This window comes from Alligator mississippiensis, chromosome 2 (assembly GCF_030867095.1).
Source record: "Alligator mississippiensis isolate rAllMis1 chromosome 2, rAllMis1, whole genome shotgun sequence".
Taxonomy (NCBI): domain Eukaryota; kingdom Metazoa; phylum Chordata; order Crocodylia; family Alligatoridae; genus Alligator; species Alligator mississippiensis.
This window is the reverse complement of record NC_081825.1, coordinates 228,249,331-228,276,839: the sequence shown is the minus strand read 5'-3', so window position 1 is coordinate 228,276,839 and position 27,509 is coordinate 228,249,331. Positions and strand designations below refer to the sequence as shown.

General features: G+C 40.2%; 1 protein-coding gene across 2 annotated transcripts; it reads left to right on the top strand.

Annotated features, from left to right (window-relative positions):
• The first annotated feature begins 461 nt into the window (after positions 1-461).
• Positions 462-23,926, top strand: SPI1 (Spi-1 proto-oncogene). 2 transcript variants are annotated; one of them, XM_006267782.3, is made up of 5 exons: positions 462-750; positions 8,811-8,904; positions 17,265-17,452; positions 21,766-21,922; positions 23,112-23,926. In XM_006267782.3, exons 1-5 carry the CDS (start codon positions 706-708, stop codon positions 23,426-23,428), a joined length of 801 nt encoding a protein of 266 aa, XP_006267844.1. In that variant the 5' UTR covers positions 462-705; the 3' UTR covers positions 23,429-23,926. The 2 variants fall into 2 exon arrangements, with proteins under 2 accessions (XP_006267844.1, XP_019332174.1); XM_019476629.2 differs by lacking the exons at positions 462-750; positions 8,811-8,904 and adding an exon at positions 12,195-12,297.
• Positions 23,927-27,509: the final 3,583 nt, after the last annotated feature.

Sequence of the window (27,509 nt, the reverse complement as noted above, 5' to 3'; positions counted from 1 at the left end):
TCCAAACCTTTGTATAAAGTTAGAGCATACTGTTGAGCCTGCAGATCCATGCCCACTACTGCCTCCCCCACCCCCTGGTGAGTATCGCAGAACTGGCACGTGTGGCTGCCTGATCCCAAAACAGGGCATACTGTTATAGGGTAATACAGGGTAATAATGCAAACTTCAGACTCCTGTCATTTTAGATTTAGGGGTTGACATTAATGCAGACTAGTGTTACTGCTTTAAACTACACAGCAGTGACTCCATTATGCCTCAAACTCTACTTGTATGAAGGCACTTCAGTTTTTCACAGTTGATCATACACAGTACCAGAGCATGCTTGAGCGCTGTCCTGTTCGTTATGTAGTAAGTACTTGCCTAGTGACAGATTTCCTGCTTCTTGAATTCAGATTTATGCAAAGGGGTGAGGCCTACGTCATGCTGAGCAGATAGAGCCCCAGCACTATCTCACTTCTACAGACATTTGATAAAATCAGGAACTTCGGATACAAGTAGGAAAGGACCTCACCTCAGAACCTATTAGAGAAAAGTATGAAAATGTGGTAGGGCCTTTCTCCCATCCTGAGATCCATCACAGTACGGGGACTTCAAGGAGTCCAAGGATCTCATTTTTGTTGTATTTTTTGTTTGATGTGATTTTTAAAGTCAGTTTTCTGGATGTTTGAAAATTGAAGTCAGAACATTCGCTAAGAAGTTGGCTGAATGTTGCAAGCTTGCAAAATGGAAGGATTCCCCCTCATTCCCCCTGTGAGTATCTGGGATTAATTCCAATTAGGGATCGGCTCATTGGGTTCAGCGACAAAAGGCAAACCAAACTTGGATTTACGACTTGAAAATGCCTCTTTTTCTTTGTGTGAATAATGCCTGGAAGTCAATATATAAGCTGGTGACAAGTTTTCTAATGAATGGGAAGCTAATGTTTCCTCTCTGAACTTTTACAGTTGGTTTCATACACTAATCTTATAATATATTTTATTTTATTAGTGTAACAAGCCAGGAAGACTTTTCTCCAAAGCTGACTGTGTGATATAAAAATAGGTTTTGTTTGAGGTTATAATTATTCATAAACAGATATTTCAATGTGCTTTTAAATATTTAAAATATTTGCCAGGCATCGAGAGAAAAGTGGACAAATGCTGATTTTATATTTTGGAAAATTCAAGGCTGTGTATTATTTGTAGAGACAGAAGTCTGACTTCTAGATTCAGCCTTTCTAGATCTTCTGTTGTACCTTCACATTTTTGATTGTTAGGTTAAGTAAAATTAGAATTTGTGCTTGGGTTAATCTCAAATCATTGCTGCTTTGCCCCACCCCATTGTGTTAAGCAGAGCTGAACATTTTTCTGTTTGGACTATAAAAATGTCAAATGGACTGCTCAGAATTAAACTGTCAATTAATTCCCTCATTTTTTTCCAAAGTTGCACCTTTTTCATGTATGATTATATGAACTTTTCTCTCCTTTTTTCCTTTAAGTTTTGTTATATTGTCAATGTTATTTTCAAATTATTTGGGGAAGCGTACTTTGTTAAGAAAATTGTCTCACTAATCTCCAATTAAAAATATCAGCTTTGTAATGAGAAGTCTGTAAAGTGGAATGGGTAGGTGGTGGCCCTGGGTAAACTGGTTGACTCTGCAGAAGTTCCAGAGAAGTCAGCTTTTACTTTGGAAGGGAATTTTACTTTGTATTTTATTTGGTAGATACTTTACTGTAAGTGCCATGTGTACTTCGGAGATACAGTGAAGTCCCAGAGTCACTCTAGTAAGATTTGTAACATGCTTCCCTTAAGGAAAGCTAAAGCCATCTCTTTCCTACCCTTTCAAAAGGTAACTCTTTTAATTGCTTCTAGCTGTTGGCATCCATGATGATGTCAAAATATTTGTGACTGCAACAGGACCTTTTCTGCACCTGCTGTGGCAGCATTTTTCGGACTGGAGCCCCTAGATCCATTAGCTGCTTTAAAGTGGAAGCCCATAAAATTCTATTTTTTACTGCACCCTGTTGCCAGCATCATAGTCCAGTGTTTCTGTGTGTGAATTTGTCAGAAAAACAATTTGAAAAGGAATTGAGTGAATAAAATATTTCAATTTCTGTCGCTCTCTATAAAGTAATTTCTAGGCTTTTTTTCAGGTCATTTAATAATTGTACATTCTCTCATTAATACTGCCACAAAAATGACCCAAACCTAAATAAGAGGGTTCTCCTGTCTAATCTAAGATCTCATTCACCTGTAACAGATTTTCTCTGGAGTCTTTCTTGTATTCTCAAATCCCCATGTGTGGATGAAGTGAAATTCTAACACCGTCAGGCCATAATTCTAACTTGCTTTGTTAATCTTTTCAGATGAGAATGTTATCTATAAGCCTGTCCAGGGGGAGGATTTGTAGTGAAAGTGGCTTCATATCTTACTGAAACACTTGACAGAAAAATTATTTTTTATATATATAGGCGATTAAAATGCTCAAAAAGGGGGAACTCTGCATTTTTCTACGTTTTTTAAACCTGTTTTGAATTACATTGTTTTGGGCAGCAAAAATTTAAGCCCACATGGCAACACTATAAATAGCTGTGCCCACTGGGGCTGTTCTTGGGGACAGAAATTAGCCTGTTTGTGGAAACTGGAGGGTTTCTGTGAAATGACACTTCAACACTTCCCTCTTCTGCCCCTCCTCTTTCAGTTGAAGATAGGGCTGTAACTGTCTCCCCTCTTGATTCTGCAAGAAAACTATTAGCCTCAGTCTGGAAAATGCTGGTTGAAATTGTTTTAAATTTGATGGTTAAACAATTAATGGGAGACACAGCAGGAAGAATCAAACTAGTGTCCTCCAGTACATTAGAGGATTCAGCCGTTTTAATACTAAGGCAGAAATCCCTAAAAGGTCAATCCTTTTTCTCTAGATACGGTCAATCCTTTTTCTCTAGATACCCAAGCCATAAGCAGCCACCTACAGAGTCAGCAGTTTTGCTGTGATTTTTTTTTGAGAGACAGAGTAAGAAAAACCTGAGAGGTGGTGCTCTCCCCTACCCTGGGGGTCTTCAAGAGGAGGTTAGATGAGTATCTAGCTGGGGTCATCTAGACCCAGCACTCTTTCCTGCTTATGCAGGGGGTCGGACTTGATGATCTATTGAGGTCCCTTCCGACCCTAACATCTATGAATCTATGAATCTATGAACCTTCAGATACAGCTGTTCAAAAAAACTGCATTTCCAGTGTATGATGGCCTAAAGGATAATTTCTCATCCTTTTTAGAAAAAGTCTATTCTATATTTTTCCAAGCAAATAAAGCTGGTGTTGGCCATAAAACAAGTCTCAGCTTCAAATCATGAAAAGTTGGGTATTTCTGCATCACTTACCAATGAATAGTTATGTCATGATAAAGAATAAATAAACCAGAATTCAGTAAATTTATAAACTGCTAAAACCATCTGACAAAATCTTAGTCGCAGGAAAGAATATTCAGGTTATCTTTGGTATGCAGTTGTATCCCTTCAATTGGACCCTTCTCACTGATACCCAGTGACCTCCATCTAAACAGCTTTCCTGTTATTACAACAATTTTATCTAGGTTCGCAGAGTGAAGGGATAAAGTGGAGCAACTTTCCCTTTAATAATAGCAGTGGCATATGCAGATTTATGCATTTGCTGAACATTTGTTTGCAACAGGAAGATGCTCTTGGGTAGAAAAGGAGAGCTTCAGATGCTCATTGGTTTCTGAAAAAACTTCCTGTCACTCTTTCTCATAGGTTATGGAATTATCATAATCCACATAAACTAAAATTAGTTACGTGACTACCTGACTACAGTCTCCTGACTACAGTCTAACACATGCCTTTTTTTGGTTCCTGTCTGGAGAAAATTGTCAAATCAATGCTTGTAATGGAATAAATAATGACTTAAAGCAATCTGGTGAAACGTGTGGCTGTGTGGGTGGGGGGGTTCCAGAGGTAGGCTAGCTCACGGTGGGTATTTGTGGGGAGGCCAAGTTGCCACAGCAGGACATGGTGGGCCTAAAGGGGAAGGAGGTTCAGTGAAAACTCTTATATTTTCCTAACAACAGAAAAATATATATTCTAATGAAGCTTAAAGCAAAAACTAAACTGAGGTTTAGGGAGGGATCTTTGAGATGTTTTCTTCGAAGGATAAATAAATCCTCCAATCTTTTCTGTGTGATACAGATCATCAAATATAATCTTAGTACACAAAAGGCAAAAAAGTCTTTACATTTATTGTAGAATGTCATCTATCCTTTATCCCAGCCATGCAGATAAGGTATCCACGATGAAAAGTGGTTAATATTAAGTACCTTGTCAGGGGCAGATTATTACAGAATACATGAGATAAAAGATTAATAATGATATTTTTCTTGGTCCAAGGAATGAGCAATCAGGAAGGAAACTCAAGGCAGGAACTCTTACTAACCACAAGGAAGAGAAACTAAGGGCCACACTTTCAAAATAGGATGTCCTAAAGTCAGGCTTCTAAATCCATAATTAGGCACCTAAATAAAAGCAGCCCGATACTCAGAGATGCTGTGCATGCACAGTACCTTTCAAATCAGTCAGCATCAGTGCTGTAGCAATTAACTTTGGCACCCGTGGCAAAGCCCACAGCCGCAGCCTGCCCTCTCCCCATGCGCAGATCCAGGGGACGCATGGCACCCCATGCTTGCCCGAGGGTGCACGCAGTGGTGGGAGCCCCCTACCCCCATCTCCATGGCCCTACAAATGAGCCGCTTGCAGCTCCATCCCGTGTCCCGCCCCAGCTGGGCACACCTCTTGGAGTCCCTTCAGCGCCCAGGGCAGTCACCCCGCTTGCTTCCCACCTTGCTACGACCCTGGTTAGCATAGTAACTGAAAAATATGTTGGTTTTATTTAGGTACCTAACTTCTAAGCACTGAGTTTTTGTAATTTCTGTGAGTCTGTCATCAGAATCTTCCTATTATTCTGATTTCTCTCTTATCTGTTTTTAATTTCTCTCTTATCTGTTTTACTCCTACTTTATTTCTTTCTTGGATTTCAATTGACTGCATCTTGAGAATCACTACAGCTAGAACTACTGGTAGATGACACATCTTAACTTGTACTATTAGCTTTCAGAAGATAGAAATAATTAATTCCTAAGTCTAAGTGTTTGAGAGATTACTGGCTCTCAAAAACCGCACTAAAACTGAAATGGCAGAATATGGAAAATCTGCTACCTGATGATTTCTTTTCTGGGTCTAACCTTTTCCTTTGTCCAAGATATATGGCCAGTACCAATCTTCCTCAATTATAGATGGTAGCTCAGACTTGTCCACATGAGTCTGGAGTTTCCTTGGATCCTCTTCCTTGGGAGAGGTCAGTCCCAGAACAGAACAGAAATCATCAGGTAACAAACTGTGTTTCCATTCTCACTTCACTTGCTAATGTGGGGTATAACAAGCAGAAAGGAAAATTATTATGGAAGAAGAATCAACAAGGAAATAGAAATGTTCTCTACCTTACCTGAAATTAGTAGTGACATCTCTATTTTGGGGCCTCTGTTTAGTTCTTCTTACCAAAGGATTTTTCTGTAGAGAAGTGATAGTAAAGCTTGTAAAGCATTATAATTTCTTTTTTTATGTCCCAGGAGGCTGCCCTTTCTGCCCAGGATGCTACTTTTAACATTGTTGAGTAGGTTATAACTTCTGAAATTTGTTTACCTGTGTCTAAATATGTTGCAATGGTACAGCATTTAGCTTTTGAGGATTTGACAACTCTTAAGTCTCAAGTAATTGGAGTAAGAGGAAACAAAGATATTTAACTGAAATAATTGGTATAATTTTTAGTATTCCAATAGAATTTCTTATGGTTAGAATGTGATATGTTTTCACTTGGAAAAAAATGAGCACTGGTTACTCAGATGACTTGGATAAAAAGAAGCTGTATGGTTCATATAAAGCTAGATATTTCTTTTTTTTTTCTTGCTGATATGATTGTTGCCAGGAAGTATGAATTTATAGAAAGGAAACACGGGGAGTTAAACTGCAGAGAAAGTGAAAGCTAGACCCCCCCCCCCCTGCAACTTCATCAACCTGATTATCCCTTGAAATTTAAGATGGACCTGGTTTCTTTTTCTTATGATGAAGAAAATGATCTTCACCAGCTTTTGCCTTGAGGGATCACTCTATAACCCAAACTGTAGATTAAGAAATCAAGATGGCTTGATGTTTTAAGTCACTTGTGATTGGAGACGGAATGAAGAAAAAATGGGAAGGGGAAACAAGGATTTCCAAAAAGATTTTGGCATTCTTATATCTACCTGTCTAAAATCTGTTAAGTAGGATATTCTACCATCTAGACCTATACCCATTCCCTGATCTGGGTTTTTCTCTGATGTTCTGAGACACAGTTTACCCCGATGTAAGTGAGTCAAGTTTTGGCCTGGCCTTTGCACGAAAGCTTTCAATTGTTCTTGGACTTTTATTACTATCTTGTCCTTGTTGCTGCATAACAGTACTACATTTTTTTCATGAGCAAAATCCTATCTGAGAACTTTGGGACAGAAAATTTGCCTGAAATAAATAACCAACATTCAGAGCTGAAGTTAACGGCTGGCCAGCGAGTTACCTGCCACTGCCATAGCCTTAGGGCAGTGGGGGCCAACATTTTTGGCAGGCACGCCACACATTAAGCCCTGTACCCTCCCTCACTGCCACTTCAGTTCCCTTCCTCTGCCTGATCTGTTGCTTAGCTTTCTGCTTCATGCCCTGTCTGCTGCTGTGCTGCCTATCCCCTGCTGCCTGCCACACACTGAGACTGCCTGTGCCACTTGTGGTATGTGTGCCACAGGCTGGCCATCTCTGCCTTAGGAAATCTATGGATGAGTTGGTTTCTTTAATGTTGCTTTGCATTCATTGGTTCTAGTTGTTGTTTCTTAGGTCAGTTCACCAGGAAATTCTAACAGGTGATGATGAACACAAAGGACATGGTTACCACTGAAGCTCTAAGCGGCTTTGGAAAGGTTTACAAATTCCTTCTAAGAGTGATTTTTATCTTTTTTGGCTTCTGTCATTTTCTTCAATTGAGAAGAAATACCCCTCAATGAGAAAATCACTATGTCCTTTTCTAGGAAAGGACTGACCCTGGACAAAAGAAAACTTGGGTTTCAGGACACTATATAACGTAATTGCTTTGCCACCTGATTTTTAATCCCTTTCCCTGACATTTCACATTCCTCCCTTATGACTTCTTTGAAGGCATCGGAATGGCAATACTGTTCTAGTTCTCAATGGGCAGTATGTGGCCCTTGCTACCCTTCTCAACCTCTTTCTCTGTTAGATCTTTCTCTATTGATAGCTCTTGGCAGCAATCAACTTATACCCCATAGTCTCAAACATCTGGAAGGTGGGGGGAAAAAAGCAAACCTGTCCTGCTTCTCTGGATTAGTGTTATCATAAGCCAAATTTGAGAAATCCCTTCTTCAAAGGAGGAGATAGGACTCATGAAAAGGTGAGGATCTAGAAGCTTTTGGGCTTTTTCCCCCTATATTTTTTGGCCATTCTTGGTTTCTTTTGTTTGCTGTAGTGTTGGTCATCAGTCCTTTGAGCCCTTTCTGTTTGATGACCTGTTTTAGATCTTAGTTTTGAAGGAAAAAGATGCCAAGCACCAGTACTTGTCAGTCATCCAACTGAAGAGGAAGCATAGGGGGACATTTTTTAGGAACCCAGATATTCAGTTGGACAGCAAAAGTCATAAAGGATATCAGATTCTGCCAGTTGCCTAAAACTTAGGATGGGACCCTGCACCTTTTCCCTTGGATTGGCTTGAGGGTAGATGGCCTTTGGGAGATTTTGGATGTACTTCTTAAGACTACTTGATCAGGGAAGAGAGTTTGGCTCCAAGGAGTCTGGGCTGATATAAGGGCACCAGGAGTGTTTGGGCTGCAAGGAATCATGGAAGAGTTCTTCCTCTGTAGCTCATGAGCATGTCTCCTCATACTATCTGGCCTCCTTTGGCAGATGGGACAGGAAAATAAACAAAATAAAGAGCTTAGCAGGGGTAATCATTTGGGGACCAAAGCCTCTGAAATGTTAGTTCTTAAGTGGGGAGAGAGTAGAGTAAAATGAAATACTGATAAACTAAATAAGATGCACAATTAATTAGTAATATAATATGCATACTTAGGATCCAGTGTTTGTTTCTCTATCCTGAAAATTACATTTTTGGGAGAACAATGCAAATGCTTTATTCGAATCACTGGTAATTGACAAATGATGAGGAAAAAATGTTTAAATCCTCTGGCCCCAGCACTGTCAGTCCCCTCTGTCCAACCAGTAAGAGCCACAAACCACAGCACCACTCATCGGGATCACCCACATGAACCTTTAGGGCAGGTTTTTGCCCACAGTGGTGGGGAGGAAGGACAGCAGATGTCTGCCAGTACTGGAGGTTCACCTAAGGAAACCCATGCTGGTAGAAGAGAGTCCTGGCTTATGCTTATGCCCAAAATCAGACCTTTCTGACAGCATTACACAAGTTCTTGAATTATTTTTCCCCAATAAACAAGGGGACAGAGCAGGATAAATACGTTCCTTCGCCTTTGATTTCCAGATAGCAGCACTGCTGTTTCCCATTGGACCCCAGGAGGTGAGCTCCCATTTTTTCAGGCACTTTTTGGTTTCTGTTTTTTTTTCTTATTCCATACTAGTATAACAAGAATTTTTGAAGCCCCTACTTTCCCCTTACCTTCCCTGAAGACAGTGCCCTGGTATTCCTCTGTCCCTGACTGATCTGCAAAGCAGCTTTGCTATTGCTCACAGGTCTAATTATTCCTCCTCTCTCTGCAGCCCTCTGAAGACATGGTAACCTATGAGTCAGACCTCTACCGACAGCCCCATGACTATTACCAATATCTCAACAGTGATGGAGACAGTCATGGTGGTAAGTTAAAAAAAATATCTCTTTGGTGCATGCAACATCCTAGGATACTCAAGAAAGGAGTTTGAGGGCCTTCAGGAAAGGAAAAAGATATAGCAGAAATAGAAAAAGTACAGTGAAAGGCAACAAAAATATTAGTGATATGGAGAGGCTTCCATAAATCATTCATGGCATAGAAAAATCAAATAGGGGTTTACTACTTGTTCTCTCTTGCAATACAAGAAATAAGGGACATACCATGAATTAAGTAGCAAGTATAAAGCAAACAAAAGGAAGTTATTTTTCATATAGCATGTATTTAACTTGTGGCACTCCACCATAATATGATATAGAGGCTGATAATTTAAACAGGCTCAAAGCATGATTGGACTAATTCATGCAAGACAGGTCCTTTAGTGGTTAATAAACATAATGATTAGGGACATAGCCTCCACATAGCCTTCCTAGGACCCCGGAACTGTAAGGAAAGAGGGAAAGGGGAAAGATGAGTCTGGGTAGGCGAGTCTGGATAAATATTCTTTTCCTTGGCATCCATTTTCTGCCACTGTGATATACAGACTACTAGGCTAAATCGACCTGTAGTCTGACCCATTATGGCATATCTTGTGTTGTTATGAGCAAATATGTCACTATGATCTATGGAGTAAATGCATGTGCTTCTGAATTAATAATAATACTGATTTATTCAGCACTATGACACTGATCCAGTCTAGCAGGTGTATCACAGAAGAGAAACCTCAAAGGCATGGAAATGATATGTAGAGCTTCTAGGAGATGCAGAATTTTGCATCATATCACCTCTATCCTTCATTCTATTCACTGTCTTCTATCCATTTCTTAATCCAAATCGCTCTCCTGGTTTCAGAACTCCCTGGACCTGGATTTGTGTTATCCTAATTGTCTGACTTCACTTCAGTGTCTGCCACACTTGTCTTCAGCTTTGATTACTCAGGCCTCATACAGACATTCAGTGTCTCCTGAGAGTCGCTGCTCTCCCAGGAGAAACCACAAGTGTACAGAAGTTCAGGATTTTTCTTCCAGAGTAAAAATGGCTGGCCCAGGAGAAAAATAATCTGGGAACAACCAGGGTTCAATCACTCCTGGGGACTTTCTCCTGAGAGAGTATCTGTACAATTTACCCATTTGTTCTTTCTATTTCAAGTCTGTTTCTCCGAGTTCTTGCTTGCCTTCAACCTCACATAATCCATTCTACCTTCTTGGGCTTTCCTGGCTGCTGCCCCTACTGAAACCTTCAGAATCCCTCCAGGACCCTGATAAACTTCTTCTCTTTCAATCTGGTTAAATGTGACTTTTCTTTTTACCTTACCAGTGATTGGATGTAAGTTGTTTTACTGTGAAACATGCAATAGGACAGTTTATTGTGTTAACTCACATGTGGTGAAGAGGAGGTATGTTCTGGTGCTTCCTACAGCTTGAAGGACCTCTTGTTTTTTTGGTGGATTTTATTCCAGGGAGTCCTATATTTTACAAATACCATTAAACCTGCGATTAAACCTGGGCTATGCTATGGTGTTTGCCTAAATATCTCATGAGTGTTAGAACCTAGAAGAGCCAAAATCATACCCCTTTGATATTAATAATATTAATACAGGAAAAATGTTAGAATGCTAACTGAGCTGGTCCTTCATTATTATTGTTGGAAAGAAGTCACATAATTATTATTAATATAATAATATTATATTAATATTTATCCTTTTGGATAATATTCTTTTTTAAGTATTTTAAAGTGTTCTGGGATAGTGGACTCAGCACTGAGTCAGGGGGACAGCACCAGCTATCAAATCACTCGCACCTCTTTCCAGAGCACAGCAGTCTGCCGGCACTGTGCTGGAACACTGGAGTCAGTACTGAGTCAGAAGGAAAAGCACCTCTTATTGTACCAATCATAGCACTTCCTGAAATTCTTGGGAGTTTCCCTGGAAGGCTGTCATTCACAGAATAATTAGTCTTCAACTATGTTTTTTATAAAAGAGCTAGCACACTGACAGCACAAGGTACTATGGCAACAAAAGAAATGAAATAAGACAGCAAGTTTCTGCAGAAAGTTGCCTTGCACATTGGCAGAAAAGGTTCCTTGGGTGAATCTGATATCTTTTATTAGACCAACCCAAATGGTTGGAGAATAGTTATTAAGCAAGCTTTCGGGTTCAAAAACCCTTCGTCAGGCTAAGGAAGTTTCAGCAGTTGGTGTGCGCTCTTCCTGGATGGAATGAAAAGTAAAGAAGGGTTTTTGAACCCGAAAGCTTGCTTAATAACTATTCTCCAACCACTTGGGTTGGTCTAATAAAAGATATCAGATTCACCCAAGGAACCTTGTCTGCCTATGTCCTTAGACCAACATGGCTACAACCTATAGCCTTGTACATTGGGCATTTAATTGAAAAAGACACTTACCTAAATTTGTACTTTAGGTTGTATTGACAGACCAGATGTGAAATTCCTTATTCTGGACTAAATAAGAGACTGAGCACTACAGAGTAATCCTGTTTTGATGCATCTACCATGTATAGCCTTTATCAAGTGACATTAGTCAAAACGGTCAAAAGGGTGTTAAGATCCCTGAGTTAGGTAATTAATATGTACAGATTCAGGTGATTTAATATACCTATGTTTGAAAATGTTGACTTTAACCTCTTGGTGGCTCCAGTTCCATATCCATGAAATGGGGACTTGTGCATCTCACAGTGGCTATAACAATTAAGTAGTTAATATTTTTAAAGCCTTATGTCAAAACATATGATATGATAATCCCCTGATGTCATAAACAATCAAGCAGTAGAGTCCCTATCATAAGCTTATCAAACTCCATCTTAAAATTAGCTTAATATTTTGCCTCTGCTATTCCTATGGAAGGCTGTTCCAAAACCTGTTCAGTTTCTGTTCAGATGTTTACAAGTCCTAAATCTCACCAGAATGCACAACACAACTTCCAATGGCTAAGGAGCGAATCGCTTAAGCACAGGTCTCCCAGGTCTCCAGTTTACATGGACATTTGTCTCTTGCTAACTTTTCTAAATGATTACAACTATTCATACACTCCTGCCCTAGAAGCAGGCCTTCAATTCAGTTCTACCAGTGCTTGGAGAGGAGTATAGCAACTAAGTATCCTGCCACATACATATCAGATAAATTATTATTTATCTGTATTAAGATAACACCCACAATATACCACAGACAACCCAAATATTACACCAAGCAACAAACACAGAGTAATAGGAAGGAATAAAGCATATGCACCAACTCTTTTTGCTGTTTGCTATAGATATCAACTAGCCTCAATTTGGCCATCTTCATATAAGCATCGAAGTAGTAGCAGGTCTTGAAGAAGGATGTCAAGGAGTAGAGGAAAGATGCCTTACAACCTGCTTCAAGGAAGTAAGGAGTGATGTGAAAGAATGTGCAAAGGTTTTGTGGTAGAAGTGGATAAACAGGGGGCTGGTGGCATTGAGGAAGGTGAAAGAGGTAGGGATTGATAAAAAACAAGAACAATGAGAACATGATATAAAACACAAACAAATAAGTAGGAAAGGGCAGAGTTGTGAAGGGCCAGTTAACTTTGAAGTATATTCCAAAAAGTATCATAAATCATCAATGATAGGCCTTTGCAGGATGTACTGGGGAAACTTCAAAGCTGGTGGTGGATCTAAAGAAAAAAGTATTGCAAGCCCAACCAAAAAAATCTTAAGACTAATGCTCTTGCGAGGCTGTCAAATAAATATTGCTAGACAAAATGAATACTCATTCTGACTTTGCTGACTAGAAACAGATAAAAAAAAGTCAAAATATCTTGCTGTAATGATACACTATACCTCTGCCACTACTAGAAAAATAATGTTATTGTGAAGAACAAACTACAGGAGATTTATCCAGGTACCTGTATTGTTCCATACATTTTCTTGGTACTATGGTTTCTGCCATATTGCATATTTATTTAAGGAGATACTGAAGAGCATATAACAGAAACTCACTAACATACACCCATCACTGTGAGATTATAGCACCTAAGTCAATGTAATAAATGTAGCGAGTGAACAATTTTAAAATAAATCCAGCTATTGAATCACTAGATGTATTCTTTTTCTGAGGGGAGTTCATAGATGTATAAATTTAAGTATTGGCAACTATCACTGATATTATCACTGGTTTCATGATATTTGTTGGGGTGGGGGCAGGCTTTAAAGCCCCTGTTTCTGGAGGAATTTGATTGCATAAGAATTTTAGCTTTCATTTACAAAATAAGGTTTCCAGCCTCTGTAGTATTGAAGAAAAGCTCTAAAGGCTCAAAACCCAACAGACAAGTAGAAAGAACCTAATAATGATTATTTATATTATATAGATATATATATATATAAAGACAGACAAAGAAAGACAATGAGCAATCTCATGATGTTTTGGGTCCTGACAAATACTTTCTGAATGTTTTGCATTGGCATAACTGGAATTATCAGTTTTGTTAATTAGTAATGTGAGAAGTAGTGAGATTCTGATATCATTATAGATGAGCCACAATTATTCGGGAAACAGCATTTCACTGAGCAGGGAGTGTTTCTGTAGAGAACCGAAAAAGCAGCATCCCTCAGTATTCTCTCTTATTTCCTCTATGGGTTTTCGTTGGCTTGGTTCTTGAGAGAGACAAGATACAGTGACTCTTCTTTGCTGAGATACCTATTTGTAGCTGACTTTACATCTTACTGGCGTGTCTTGCTAATACTCATCTAGAAAAGACAAGAGAATGTCATCTTCCCTGGAATAAAGGAGGAGCTATTCTTCAACTATTTTTCTCACATGCAGACCAAAACCATCATCTCTATATTGGATATAAGCATGGAGCCTTTCAGTCCACCAGTGCAACCAAAACACCTTCTTTTTGTGTAATGAGAGGAGTTCAGGACTCATCACTTGTCCTTCCTTTAACCTTTCACTACATAAAAGACCAAAACAAATATGATCTCCATGTTTCTAAAACAGAGAATTTTTTTCACATCCTCTTTCACTTCAAATGAAATTTCTCAGAATTACTCCTGTGTGTAGACCTAACCTGACTTTTACTGACATTGAGCTTGAACCACAAAATAGACACTTTCATTTTAAGATTATTTTTCTCCTTTCTTCTCTCTTCTCTCTCCTTTTGTATCTTGGTGAACATTATAGAACAACTATACCTCATAACCAACTTCAGATCCACAAAAATATAAAAGAAAAGAGTCACAATTCAACTGATATATCTGTAGAGGCAGATATTTATATCTTCTGCTGTGCACTACTGGCACCTGACATGGTGCAACATACCTATCAACACTAGAACACAATAATTGTAGGGCTATTTGGCAAGAGAAATAGTTTACCTTTTACTGTCAGTGAAATGTACTGAATTAAGGAACTTTTTTTCCCCCTGAGGAGCAGAATTAAATTATAAATAGCTCACTGATAAATAATTCACTAAAAAGAAATGCTGTCCTCCCTCCACAGTGGTTGTTGAATATTTGGGTGCAGTATTTCACATTCAGAGAGACACATATCATGCTACAGTAACATCTGACCCAGAGCAGTTTTGTTACATATCTGCAGTATGTGGCTACAGTGCTTAACTTCCAAAATGGTACATTATTCACATTACCATCATTGGTTTGAAATGCAGATACTGTTTACAGTACTTCAGCATCAGAGAATCCAAGTAAAAATGAAATCCATGTCTGAGTAGGCAAAGTATGACAATGATTAGCTGGGATAGGAATTAGAAATCTTGAAGTTAGTGTACCGGTCAAAGAAAACCTAAAGAGGAGAGTTCTGAAGGTAGCAGAAGCCTTGAAACAGGTTCCAACAAATAAAGAGACAGCCAGAGGCACAGAATCAAGAACTGCTATGAAAAATTCAAGCCCATGTGCTGAGAGAATAGGTAATCATCTTATTTAGGAGTGAAGATCATAAAGGCTGCATATGAATTGTAAATTCCTGTCTCTTCAGCAAGCTAGTCACTGATGGTGGGAAACTCCAGTGTAAAAAACTTGTGAGTGAACACATCTGGCATCTATCCTCTCTGTATTTCTTCCTGAGCTCTGTTTCCCACAACATTTCAACTGATCTCAATGACTGCAATGTGCCACATAGAGTTGATCTTTGGAAAACCCAGAACCAGTCCATTAATGACTTTTTAAAGATTAGTACTAGAATGGTGAAGCAGATCCAGAACAATCTAATGAATGAACCAGCAGAGAGTGCAGAACACTCCTGTAATGTGCTCACATTAGTTTATTACATAGAAAATAGGCTACTGCCTTTTGGGCCAAATGGAAAATCCATGTGGCTTTTATGTCAGTTGCAGGTATGGAATTTTGCAGCAGATTAGCCTGGTGAAAGACTGAATCCCACTGACTTAGTTTCACATGAAAAGAAAGAGGTCAGTCTCCTAACCAGGTAAAGATGCCTCTGATAGTATAGTCCAAGGCCTCCTATAAGAACAGTCTAGGTAATCCCTAGGATCCACTCTCACACAACTTGCTATCTCATGGACTGGATTCTCAGGCTAGATGTAACCAAAAAACTTCAGGATCCTCCTGTATCCTACAGGGACCACTTCCTCTTTCAAGTGGAAGTAAAACTCTCTCACATTGCAAGGTATAAAGAAATCACCACCATATTTCATCTCTGAAAATTTTGACTTTTGGACTCTGTCAAATTCCAGTTGTTGTCTGTAGAAAATGCTAGCCAACAAAAAGGTCAAGAAGTACAATTAGTGAGTCAACCCATCTACTCCCTGGCTATTACTATAGATACCCATTCATCCCCTCCCAAACAGAGTGACACTGAATAGAAAAAGTAGAAAGGAAGAAATTTAAAGGTTGCTAGCAAAAAGTGGTCTGGTAGAGAGACTCAGACATAAAGAATTTCTACAGACCCTTACCACTCCTATGAGGAGACAAAGATAGATTATTTCTCCTTTCCTGTACTATTTGCTATATATTTTTTTTGTGAACGCACTGTCCTCAATGAAGACAATCCTGTTCAAAAATGGTGTCTGTATTTTCAAAGCCCTCTGTCAGATTGTCCCTTGTTACCCAAAAGATTGCCTCTCCCACAGTGACTACTATAGCTTCTATAGCAGCTATATTCTACTGCAACAACTATCAACCCATGACAAAGGCTTCTGATCATGGGTGACAGATTTTTCACTGGAACTCAGACCAGATTATTGAACGCATCTCTGTTAAAAAAACCCAATCTCACTGCCATTACAACTAAATGCAAAACTTATCTTTTTAACTTAGTTTTGCCTCACTAAGTTTTTCACACAGCCACACCCAAATGTAGACACAAGTCACTCATACGTACAAAAACAAGCAAAAATACCAAAAAACCTCCCCTATAAATCCTAATCAAGCTATTTCTCTTACAAGCTGGGAAGGACGAGAGACATTTCTTCTTCTTTTTTTAAACTTGGGGTTTATTTGCCAATGGGAGACTTAAGTACCTGGATACCTACACTTGGATCAACATGCTCAGATCAGTCCATCACATTATTAGAAAGATGTTGGCAGGCAGGAGGGCATTCAGAGAAGAGTAAACACATGATTAGGAGGCTAGAAATATTGAATAATATGGAAAGATTAAGAGCTAAATACATACAGTTGGGTTAAGTGATAATTAAGGACATGCTGGGATTGTGTGGGATGATTGATATATGACAGTGATCTGCAAGTAAGTGAAGGGTGAGATGAAACTGATTTTGGTTCAGGACATTACAGAGAGTGAGAATTAAAAGAAAAGGTGTATGAAATAAAAGGAAAATTCAAGCTGAATGTCAGAAAGGGCTTTTGACAATGAGCTATATAAGCCTATAGAATACATCTTCAGAGACATCATGGAAGATCCATCAATTCAAATGTTTAAAGACAAATTTAAAAACGGAGTGCACACAATTTGTGTATAAAATTACTATAGCGTTAAGTGAAACTGAACTCACAAAGCCTCCAACTTTCCCTTGTCAGATTCTGAATTGTGCACAGTTGATACAAAAATTCTGAAGATCACTGGATATTTGGGGACAGCATGAAGTGGACAATAATCTAAAATTGAGGAGTGTTTCAAATTTCATTTCAAAATTATATATAAAAGTGAAGGAGTTGCTTTAAGATGACTGAATCCCCCCCAAAGTATATCAGAGGTCAGAGAGAGGAGATTTTACCAACAGAAGGCTCAATGTAGATCGGAACTGAAAACAAGCAGGCCTGGTTATGAAGCTTGTCACTAGGAGGGGTGGGGAGCATAAGAAAACTAAGAGAGCAGATAAATGCTCAGGCTTCTTATTCCTCCATTAACACATGAATTGTTTTTATTTTCCTTAGAGCATTACTGGGACTATCATCCACATCACATGCACAGTGAATTTGAGAACTTTGGGGACAATCACTTCACAGAACTCCAGAGTGTACAGCCTCCACAGCTGCAGCAGTTGTACCGGCACATGGAGATTGAGCAGATGCACGTTCTAGACTCAGGACTCCCTGCCCCACATATTGGGCTGAACCACCAGGTATGATTTTCAACCTTTGCACAGAAGTCAGAATGGCATAAAGGGCAGAGAACAAGGGGCATCAGAGTGCATAGTGCTATGCCAAATGTATTAGTCAATTGTATGGTAAGAGTTACTGCTCATGAACATTTGATATAACACATTCCAGGGAGAGGATTAAACAGAGGTCCTGGTCTAAAGTTCTGAATAATGTCTGGCCACACACAACCAGTCATCAGCCCCCTGACTCACAGAATGCCTTAATTGCTGAAAGAGATACGCTTTTCAGACCTGTGTGTAAAAAGGTAATTGACTGCACAGAGGACTTTGGGATTTCAAGATCTGGTTTCATTACAATTCAGAACAAAGACCAACAACTTTGAAATTCTCTGCTGCAGGAGGGAATGGAATCCTGGGCTCAGGGGCCAGGAAGCCCTACTGTCCCTGACTCAGAGCCTGTCTGGCAGGCAAGCTCCTAAGGAGCCAGGCAGGACTGCTTCAGAACGTTGTCTCCAAAAATGTTTTAATTTAAATGATATTGCAAATTCTTCTTCTTTTTTTTTAAGTTTCTTTGGAATTTTTTAACCAGCTCTGGTGATTTTACAAGGGGATAACCCATAGTGTTTCCAAAGGGAGTCAGATTCCAAGTAATTTTTCTGCATTGAAACAACAGAGGTCAGAGCACCTAGGTTTTTACCTTGTAAGTAGAAAGGACACAAAATACTGTGCTTTTTCTGTACTAGGATTTTATACTGAGAGCACTAAGTCACTTAAACACAACCACTTTCTGCAGTGAAAAGCAAAGGACCTGGGTCTAATGAACACTAAGCACGTCTGAATCCATAAGGAGTTCCCTTATGTTGCACAGCAGCCGGCTAAAGGGGACTAGCAGTTGAAGATTAAAACACAGGTCCCCAGGAACTTGTCCAAGCTTATTATTGAGAATAATGAGAACTGCATGATTTGAGAAAAAGGAGTTTCCTAGGGGCAGACAGTATCCAAATTGTATACAAAATACATGAAAGACAGCAAAATCAAAGGTCAGAAAGGGAGCTTCTTATTGGCCACAATGATATCATAGTTGAGATTTTGCTTGCACACAGGTTAGATATTTTGGCCATCTCTATTCCAAGTAAACAGGATACATATGTATAGCTATAGATATATATGCCTATAGATATATAGGTATATATTTCTGATTAAAAAAAGGCATACTAGAAAATATCCTGAATTGTGGGGGGGCTAATTTCTATACCAGCAGAAAAATTATCTATTGCAAAGCCCCCTAAATTTGAGATCTCAATAAAGTTTCAACAGTATGGAAAAATACAGAACCTCCAGTACAGGTGCAAATAGAAAATCAGGCACAGACAAAGAGACTGGCAAAAAGTGCCTCCTAGGAAACCAGCCTCTGGTAAAATTTCAAGCTGTACAGGTCCCAGTTCTCAGACAAGCTGCCGCAGCAGAGTGACTGGATCCAAGTCAAGACTGAGAATTAGAACGGACCCTGGCCAGTTTCCTAAACAGCACCAGAGAACAGCAGAGGTGAATTATGTTCATCCCACTGTTTTGTTCTACTCAACCATCATCACAGATTTCAGGACAAAAGGCATATGACTAATTCTATTCTGTCCAAGTCGTCTCCAAAACATTATCTGGGCCGCAACTGTAACCTCCTGGTCAATGCATCTCATGGGTCTACCATTATACAAAGTTGCAGAGAATGTGAAGTGTTTGGCCCATATCACCGCCTCTAGGTTGGAGTTTTAGCTGTTTCACTCAAGTTGCAGCTGCTCATGCAGTTAGTATTGGAGAGCGTGGGTTCAATTCCTGGTGCGGGAGCTAAAAGAATAGGCATCACAAAAAACAGTTATTCCAAAACATTTTCAGGGAAACAGAAGCAGGAGACATTTTTGTCCTTATACTGAATGTGCCTGTTACCACATCCATTGTTGTCATGTAAGATCACAACAATAATATGCTCTTGAAGAAGGGACAAACCAAAAGTTTGCCCCTAATTTTTGTAGCTATCATGTCATTCTCCAATTTGAGATCTAAGTTGTTCTTGGGCAAGTCTTTTTGAATAAATCTTTCCAGGTTGCTCATAACAGTTCTTAACAGACAGTATGTGAAGAAAAAGACAGGCTGCTTAAGAAGAGAAGGAAAGAATGCACAGGGGACTTGTGAAGAGGAGTGGACAAAGGAAAATGACAAATGGAGAACAGTAGCTCCAAGGTAGCAGCAGTATGTGGAAAGTAGCCAGCAGTTTCTAAAGTCTTCCCCTCTCCATGATTGCATTAATAGGTCTCTGAAAACACCCCAGCAAGAACATTGTGACTTATTGCATAATATCTTCAGGACATTGGACATATCACACATACTGAATTTCACACATTGGTGCAATCACTGTTACCAAAAATGTAGCAGAAATGGAAATCTATGTAGCATCAGGACAGCTCACCCAACTCCCTGAAGCACTGTGTGCACCTTCTCTCATACCTTTCCACTGGAGGACCCGTACTCTTCCCCCTCCCTCCTCCACAGCACTATCTCACTCCCCTCTCCCCACTCTTCCTGCAGGCATCATTTTCTTTTCTCTGTTCTGCCTACCCTGAGCTTCTGTAATCTCTCTCTCTCCAGAGGGACCATTTGTCTGCTGTAAGTGGCAGCAGTCCACTCCCAGTTCCCTCCCCCCATCTTTCTCTTTTTTCCTACCCCTGAGGCTGCAGCTTGTTTAACTGTAAAATGCTAAAGGTGACTCTGTGGTGAGGGCTGGAGTTTCACTCTTGGGGATCTGACAGGAAACTTACACACACTCTTACCCAATCCTGGCCCTTCCTGCCATGCTCGTCTACAGCCAATCTGCCGACTCATTAACCGCCAGCTGCTGCACCCTTCAACTAACCACTTGCACACAACTTATTGGGACATTTCAGGCTCATGTAAGACTCATCAGAAAAGGATCAGGCGTTCAATGTTGGGTGGGTGCTGTGAATCACAAACTGACCATCCATCCCCTATCCAACGCCTATGACTGGGGTAATGGTGTCACACGCAGGACACTATCTTCCATGCATGCTGGAGAGAAGGAGGAGTGTCTTATCTCTCTGTCTCTAGAGCCACCAGTTTAGAATATTTCACCTGTACCATATTTGAACTGGTGGGAGTTCTTATAGAAAGGAGGCTGTGAGTTCCTTACTTTTCCCTGCTTTTAGCCATACTTAGATTCCCATAGTAATGTCCTTCCATTGGTGGCACAGAACCAAACTATAGCTTCCCTTATTGTTAACCATTTTCATGATCTTTTATATCTCCCCTGCCTGACTTCCATGTGATTCATCCAGAGTAATGTGATATACCACAATGCCTTGTTATCCCAAGAGGAAAAGGAAAAGGGTCCAGATTTTTTCCTGCACAGAGATCTGCTTAGCACAGGAAGTAGGGGTAGCCATCAAAGAGTTGTTTTCAGCTGTCTCCTTCCCAAGGTGTATCTGCTCCAGCACTGTTGTGCATTAACTCATACCAGATGGTTATGATCCCTAAGGCACCAGATGCCAAATGAGCAGTGGCAGAGATAAATTCTACCCTGTTCCTGACCAGGCACCATGTAATTCAAGGACATCCTCAAGGCCAACTTGAAAAAATTCAACATCAACATCAATTCATGGGAAACTATCACCTAGGATCACCCCAAATAGGGGAAGAATCTGTTGCAAGGATCTCAGTACTATGAAACCTCATTGCAACAGGAGATGGAAAAGCAGGAGTGGCAGAACCAGTGTGTTGTGGACCGAATCAAGAATCTGGAGCCATGCACCTTACATGGAAACATGTGCCCAAGTTGCAACAGAGTCTGTCAATCCTGGATCGGTCTCATCAGCCACCTTCAGACCCACAGATAAGATACTCATGGAAGACAATCATCCTTGACAGTGAGGACTGACAATGAAGATCATCACATGGATTAGAAAGGGAGGATTACTTAACAAGTGAGAAAACTGAGACACTGAGGACTGACATGATTTATATAGGTTTAGAGAATGTAGACTAAAATCTGCTTCTGTCTCCACTGATCTGCTTTATTCCACCCTCTCTTAGAGGGGCTAGATTATAGAAGACAGTTTTTACAGCAGAATATCAGATAAATAAGTTTAAACTGCTTCATATTTATTTTGAATTGCAGCAATTAAGTCTCTGGCTATTGTCCTAAATAATCTCGTATACCTGTCACTTTTCCTCACTTTCTCTGTGACTCTCCCCGCCACCCCTACCCTTTTCACTTGGTTCCCCTCTCTTTGCCTCTCTCCTTCCACCATTCTTCCCCTCTCCTACAGGTCTCCTATTTGCCCCGGATGTGCCTACAGTACCCATCTCCACACCAGCCCAGTTCTGATGAGGAAGACATGGAGAGGCAGAGCCCACCATTGGAGGTATCAGATGGGGAGACTGATGGTGTAGACCCAACTCCTGGGATTATGCATGGAGAACCAGGTTAGTAAACAAAAAGAGGCTACATGTGCAGATCGCATTGATATGGTGTTGATGGATGATGCTGTAAAAACAACTAAGCTTGTAAGCTTTAGTTTCCACTGTCTCCTCACCTACTTCCTGTCTGCTGAATGTTTAATGGCCAAATCCTTATCTATCCCTGATTTCATATCTATGTACTCTTGCCTTTTTCCTCTGCTCTGCTTACTAATTCAGCATCTTCCCATTTACAATTTGGCTCTTTCCTCTGCCGTTTAATCCTCTGATTCCACTGTACCAGCCTTCTGGAACAGTTTCCCTCTGTGGCATAACTAGGGAGCAGCACGGGAACTGCCCCAGGCACCAACTGGAGGGGGAGGGAAGGGTGAGAAAAAGAAGCTGCTGCTGGTAGCCACACACTTGTGATCATGAACTGGAAGCTGCTACTTCCCCCTTGCCCCTGGTGCCCAGACATGTCTCTACACTACTGGTTTCCATTCCCCACTGCCCTCCAGCTTACTGCATCCCATTCCTTTCTAGAAGGCAGCTCTGAATTCATCTCTTCTCTGGATGTTACAATTTGTGCATCTTGACCAGTCACTCAGCCCTGCTTCTTCTCCTAAATCCAGCACACCTGTCCCAGAGCTTGATCCAAAGCCCTGTAAAGTTGTTGGGACCACAGCAGGCCTTGGATCAGAGCCTTAGTTCCATATTCCTACCTTTTCTAACTTGATATTAAATTACTAGACAACTCACAGCATTAATATAGTGCACTATATATTAGAAGTCTTGCACAGGCATTAGTCTTCACAACATGTCTGGTAGGTAGGCAGATGGGAGAACTAAGGCCCTGATTTGCAGAGTGGCCAAGCATTCACAGCTTTACTTGAAGTCAGTACAAATCTGTATGCTCAGCACCTCTGTGAATCAGGCTTTAAATCACTTGCCTGAAGCTGCAGAGCAAATTAGTGTCAGAGCTGAAATTAGATCTCTGGAATTCCTAGCTCTGTTTTCTGCTTAGAGCAACAGATCACCCAACACTGCACTGGGATTCACTACTGTAGCTGCTGCACATTGAAGAATATATGTGATTGACATGTTAGCTAGAGAAAAAAGGAAAAATGACACAAACTGTACAAACTCCCCCATTCCATGCAACACAACTGAAGCTCCGAAGTATTCTCCTCACCACCTCTCTTTGTCTCTCACACAGGCAGCAAGAAAAAAATCCGTCTGTACCAGTTCCTTCTGGACCTTCTTCGCAATGGAGACATGAAAGACAGCATCTGGTGGGTAGACAAGGAAAAAGGCACTTTCCAGTTCTCCTCCAAACACAAAGAGGCACTGGCAAACCGCTGGGGCATCCAGAAGGGTAACCGCAAGAAAATGACCTACCAGAAAATGGCACGGGCTTTGAGAAACTATGGCAAGACAGGGGAAGTCAAGAAGGTCAAGAAGAAGCTGACCTACCAATTTAGTGGAGAGGTGATGGGAAGGGCAAGCAGCGATAGGAAGCATTATCCTCACTGAGTACAGGTCTTGGGAGCCTATGCAAGAAAAATATATTACGACCTCCTGGCTGGATGCCAGTAGAGGAGATGGACGCATCTTTCTCTTTTCTTCCTGTGCCCACCTCTCTACCTTTACAGGGCCCTTAACATCCGATGTTTTGGTACGAATTCCCTTCTTCAGCATCTGAGAATCCTAAAGATAACAGAATTCTTTGCTTCCATCCAACAAGCTGGACAGAGTTGGGAAATTTAAGAAATGTATAAATATATTATTGTCAGAAAATATTTGTTCAATTGTGTTGTAATTAAAGAATACAACTTGTTGAAGTTTTGCCTTCAAAGGTGATGCCGTGTCACCCTGTGACACTGCATTAGCTTACAGCTTTGAAACTAGCATTAATACAGGCTCTGCTGCAGCTCTCAACAGCTAGAGAGACGTTTGCAGATCTTGGAATGATACTTATTATGTTTAAATAGTAATAACTTGTATATATTTAATAAAATTTGCTATAATGAAGCCTTGGTACTTGTATGATAGACAGCTGTTTCCCAAACTAGTCTCAATTGTGTTCCTGCAGTAACAACTCAAAAGTGTGGTCACTTGCATAGAGAAGAGGCTACTAGACCTTATCCATACTTCATCTCTCTCCCAGCTTCTCACTACCCTGGAAATAAATAAAATATCGAATAAAATAGGGAAAGCACATCACTACAAAGGAGTCTACAGCACTCCAAGTCACCAAGAACTTAAACAAAACATGAATTGGGATACTTGGAGCAGTTTCAAAAGGGGAGTGGAAGCTGCAGCAGCTGTTATGCTGTAACAGTAACAATTAGGTGTACACAAGCCTGTACCAGTGTAGAAAAAACACTCCAAGTCTAACTACTTCATCCCAAGTTAAGGGTGAAGCTATTTAGCTCACTTGTATTGTTACAGATGCATGCATATATAGTAATGAGTGTAACATGGACTGTGTGCACTCCCAAGCTGCAGCATGCTCCCTCCTTTTTTGAAAGCATATGGAGTTCGTGTTTGTCCATGCTCAAAGATTGGAGGTCAATACTGCCCTGCAGCTTGTGCCATCATTTTACACCCATGTAAGAGAGTACAAAGGGGATGTAAATACTACCAATTCAGTATCTACCACGCATTCATGCTATTTTATACCCCCACCTTACTTTAAACATAGCTGATCGGACAACCCATGTCCTTAACTGTAGTCTCTATGCACTTCTGTAAAGCAAACAATATCTTATAACCACTTAGCACAGATACATTACTGCAGAAAGTGCAAAGTAACAGAGATTTAGGCCCTAAGGATCAGTAGCAATGCAAAGTACGCACCAACTTTACTGAATTCCATAAACAAGAATCCAAGTGGTGTTAGGAGAATGTTAAAAATTCTTGACTATGGTAAGTATTAAAAAATCAGAAATCATTACAGTAGCATATGGATCTCTGGTTACATGGTCATAGACTATCAAAACAATAAAATGTTTACCACATCCTGAAATACACATAGGAAGTATCATGACAAGCAGTCCATGAGTTATATAGAAGATGTAAGATTCTATTCAAGCTCATGATACAGATTCCATAAGACTATCTAGAAAATATAATAAAAATTGTTAAGGCAGCTAGAACAGAGAGTAAAGACATAATACAGGAGACCAAAGCAGATCAGACAGGCAGCTTTGAATCAAAGAGTTTGATTTTTATTTAAGAATACTAAACAGTGGCACAGGTCACTAAACATGCTGATTAAAGTATGTAGGACAGTAAATAACTTTATGTCTTATATCTTGATGCTGCAGGTGCTCAGCACCTTTACCGCCCATTGAAACCAAGAGAAGTTCAATGTTCAGTACCTTGTATTTGCCCTTCAAACTACAGCCTAACTTTAGGCACTTATCTACAATAATAGTTTCATTGGGGAAGTATGTCATCACTGGGCCTGCAGTAATTCCCTGGAATCAGGCAGGAAGAAGTAGTTTTAACAGAATGCATAATGATATTTTCTGCCAAGTATGTAATTTTTCCAGTGGCCTGGTTCAAAAATATGGTAAATACATTTACTAATGCTGGAAATAACAGAGAATCACATCTGGCCAAGGACTTTAAAACTTTCTCTCTTGAAGACAGCAGTTTTTCCAAGGAAATTGTTTTTTTCTTTTAATTTTAACAAAAAGCTTTCAGCTTGATTTTAGATCACTGCTTTTTGGAGACCCTTCACAGCATTGGTAAAACTGATATAAGAAAAGCCTTTTCAATTTAGAAATAAATCCATGATGTTTGTGTACTACATAATCAATCCATATTCAAAACTGACCCCTCTCAAACTCCAGCTGCCTCAACCTGGAAGGCTTTAGGTTTTAAGGCAAAATTGTTAACTCGGTCAGTTCTAAGACAGTTCTCAATGGAAGGCCAGAAAAACTGCTACCACTGTCATGGTAACTTGGTAGAAGTCTTGGTAACTTCTTCAGTGTAGAACTTGAACCCGAGACATTGTTATCTGTCCTGACTTTTTCCTTGGCTGCAACCTTACCAAGAACAAGATATTTTCCCTCTCTAACACAGCTTCACAGGAAAATAGAGGATTAACTCCTTTCTTCATGAAGCATATCTTTATTCCAAACACAGCTTGCAAAGCATATTTGATCTTGAAAATACTGATTACTTATGGTACTGTACTTTGATGGACAAGGATCATTTCCTTCTCCAGGAAAACTATGATGGTTCCAATGTAGCTCATCTGTTGTGAAAGAAAATATGCCAGAACAAATGGCAGTCCTTAAATCTGGTATTTCAAGCTCACCAGGGTGTGCTCTCAGATCTCAAGAGTTCTCCCTTGCTTTCATATTTTTCTAAGACATAGTTGAGAAAGAAAACAATAAATAACAATAGAACAAGAACTCATGTAAAATAAAACTTGGAATTTGGGGAAAAAAACAGATGAGCAACATGATGCCTAATATCCAGGGGCATTTGCAGATAGCACATTAAAGCGGGTTAAATGCCCTTTTGCACTGCTTTAATGGGATTGCTTTTCACACAAGTTTGCAAATTCAGTGGCATATTGCACGTTAATTCCAGCCACTGTAGCAAATTTGGCAGCATAATACATCTTAAATGACTTTGGGGCACAGCAAATGACTTTGGGGAGCAGCAAACTAAAACACCTCCAAGGAATTTTAGTTTGCTACCTTGCAGCCGCGGAGGGAATCACTGGGCTCTGTGTGTCTCAGAAGCTGTGCAGACAGCCCCAGCAGGCAGCCCAGCAGCAGCCCAGGAAGGCAGGCTGCACTGAAGGAAAAAAAAAAAAGCAGTGAGCCTGATCTTTTTTTTTTCTTCCCTGGAGCCTGCTTGCCTGAGTTGTGCGGGGGCCCAGTGCTTCCCTCCACGGCTGCCGTGCCCTGTGGGACCGCCCGAGCCAGGTGCCGGTGGGCGGGTGCTGCTTCAGGGGGGCCACCGCTGCTGTGTAGGGAAGCACCAGCCCACACCCCCTGTAGCTCAGGGACTGCTTGGCCCACTGGCAGCTTGCTCTCCCCTCCCTGCCACTGGAGAGACAGGTAAGGACACGGGTGTACACGACAGAGGGGTTTACTTTGCCCTAAATTGAAGCAGTGTTTTTAAAAAAACACTGCTTCAATCTAAACCCCCATGTATCTACAAATGCCAAGGAGTCTAAAGAAGGAGGGGTCTGAGGGCTTGTTTAGAAACAGGACTTGAGAGCAGTTGCTTTGTACTCTTATTGAATGTGTTATTCCCTATACTGGTTTCAGGCCAGTGCAAGAAGGAGGTAGACTCTGAAAAGGGAATCTATGAAAATAATGTTCTGGAGAACAGCAAATATTTATTATTTTTAAATCTAATTCAGATAAGTATTTAATTTAATAAATAGCAGTTTTAATCTCCAAAACTGAGATCTTTTTTTTCTTCCTCTTGTAAATGTTTTGAAATACTGTTTCTAAAAATATTAAATCCCCATCTGTGTCTGGTTAGGTTTTTCATCTGCGGCATAAGGAGTTTGAATTATCACATGCCACAGCTGTGAAGGGGACCAAATGGTCCTTTTCATCAATCATATCTGTTTTGCCTT

What these genes read in the sequence shown, in the direction of transcription:
- SPI1 (XM_006267782.3), top strand. Translation starts at nt 706, where the DNA reads ATGTTGCAAGCTTGCAAAATGGAAGGATTCCCCCTCATTCCCCCT. An exon ending in TGATGGAGACAGTCATGGTG is followed by an intron (nt 8,905 to 17,264) that starts GTAAGTTAAAAA and finishes TATTTTCCTTAG; the next exon opens with AGCATTACTGGGACTATCAT. An exon ending in ATATTGGGCTGAACCACCAG is followed by an intron (nt 17,453 to 21,765) that starts GTATGATTTTCA and finishes CCTCTCCTACAG; the next exon opens with GTCTCCTATTTGCCCCGGAT.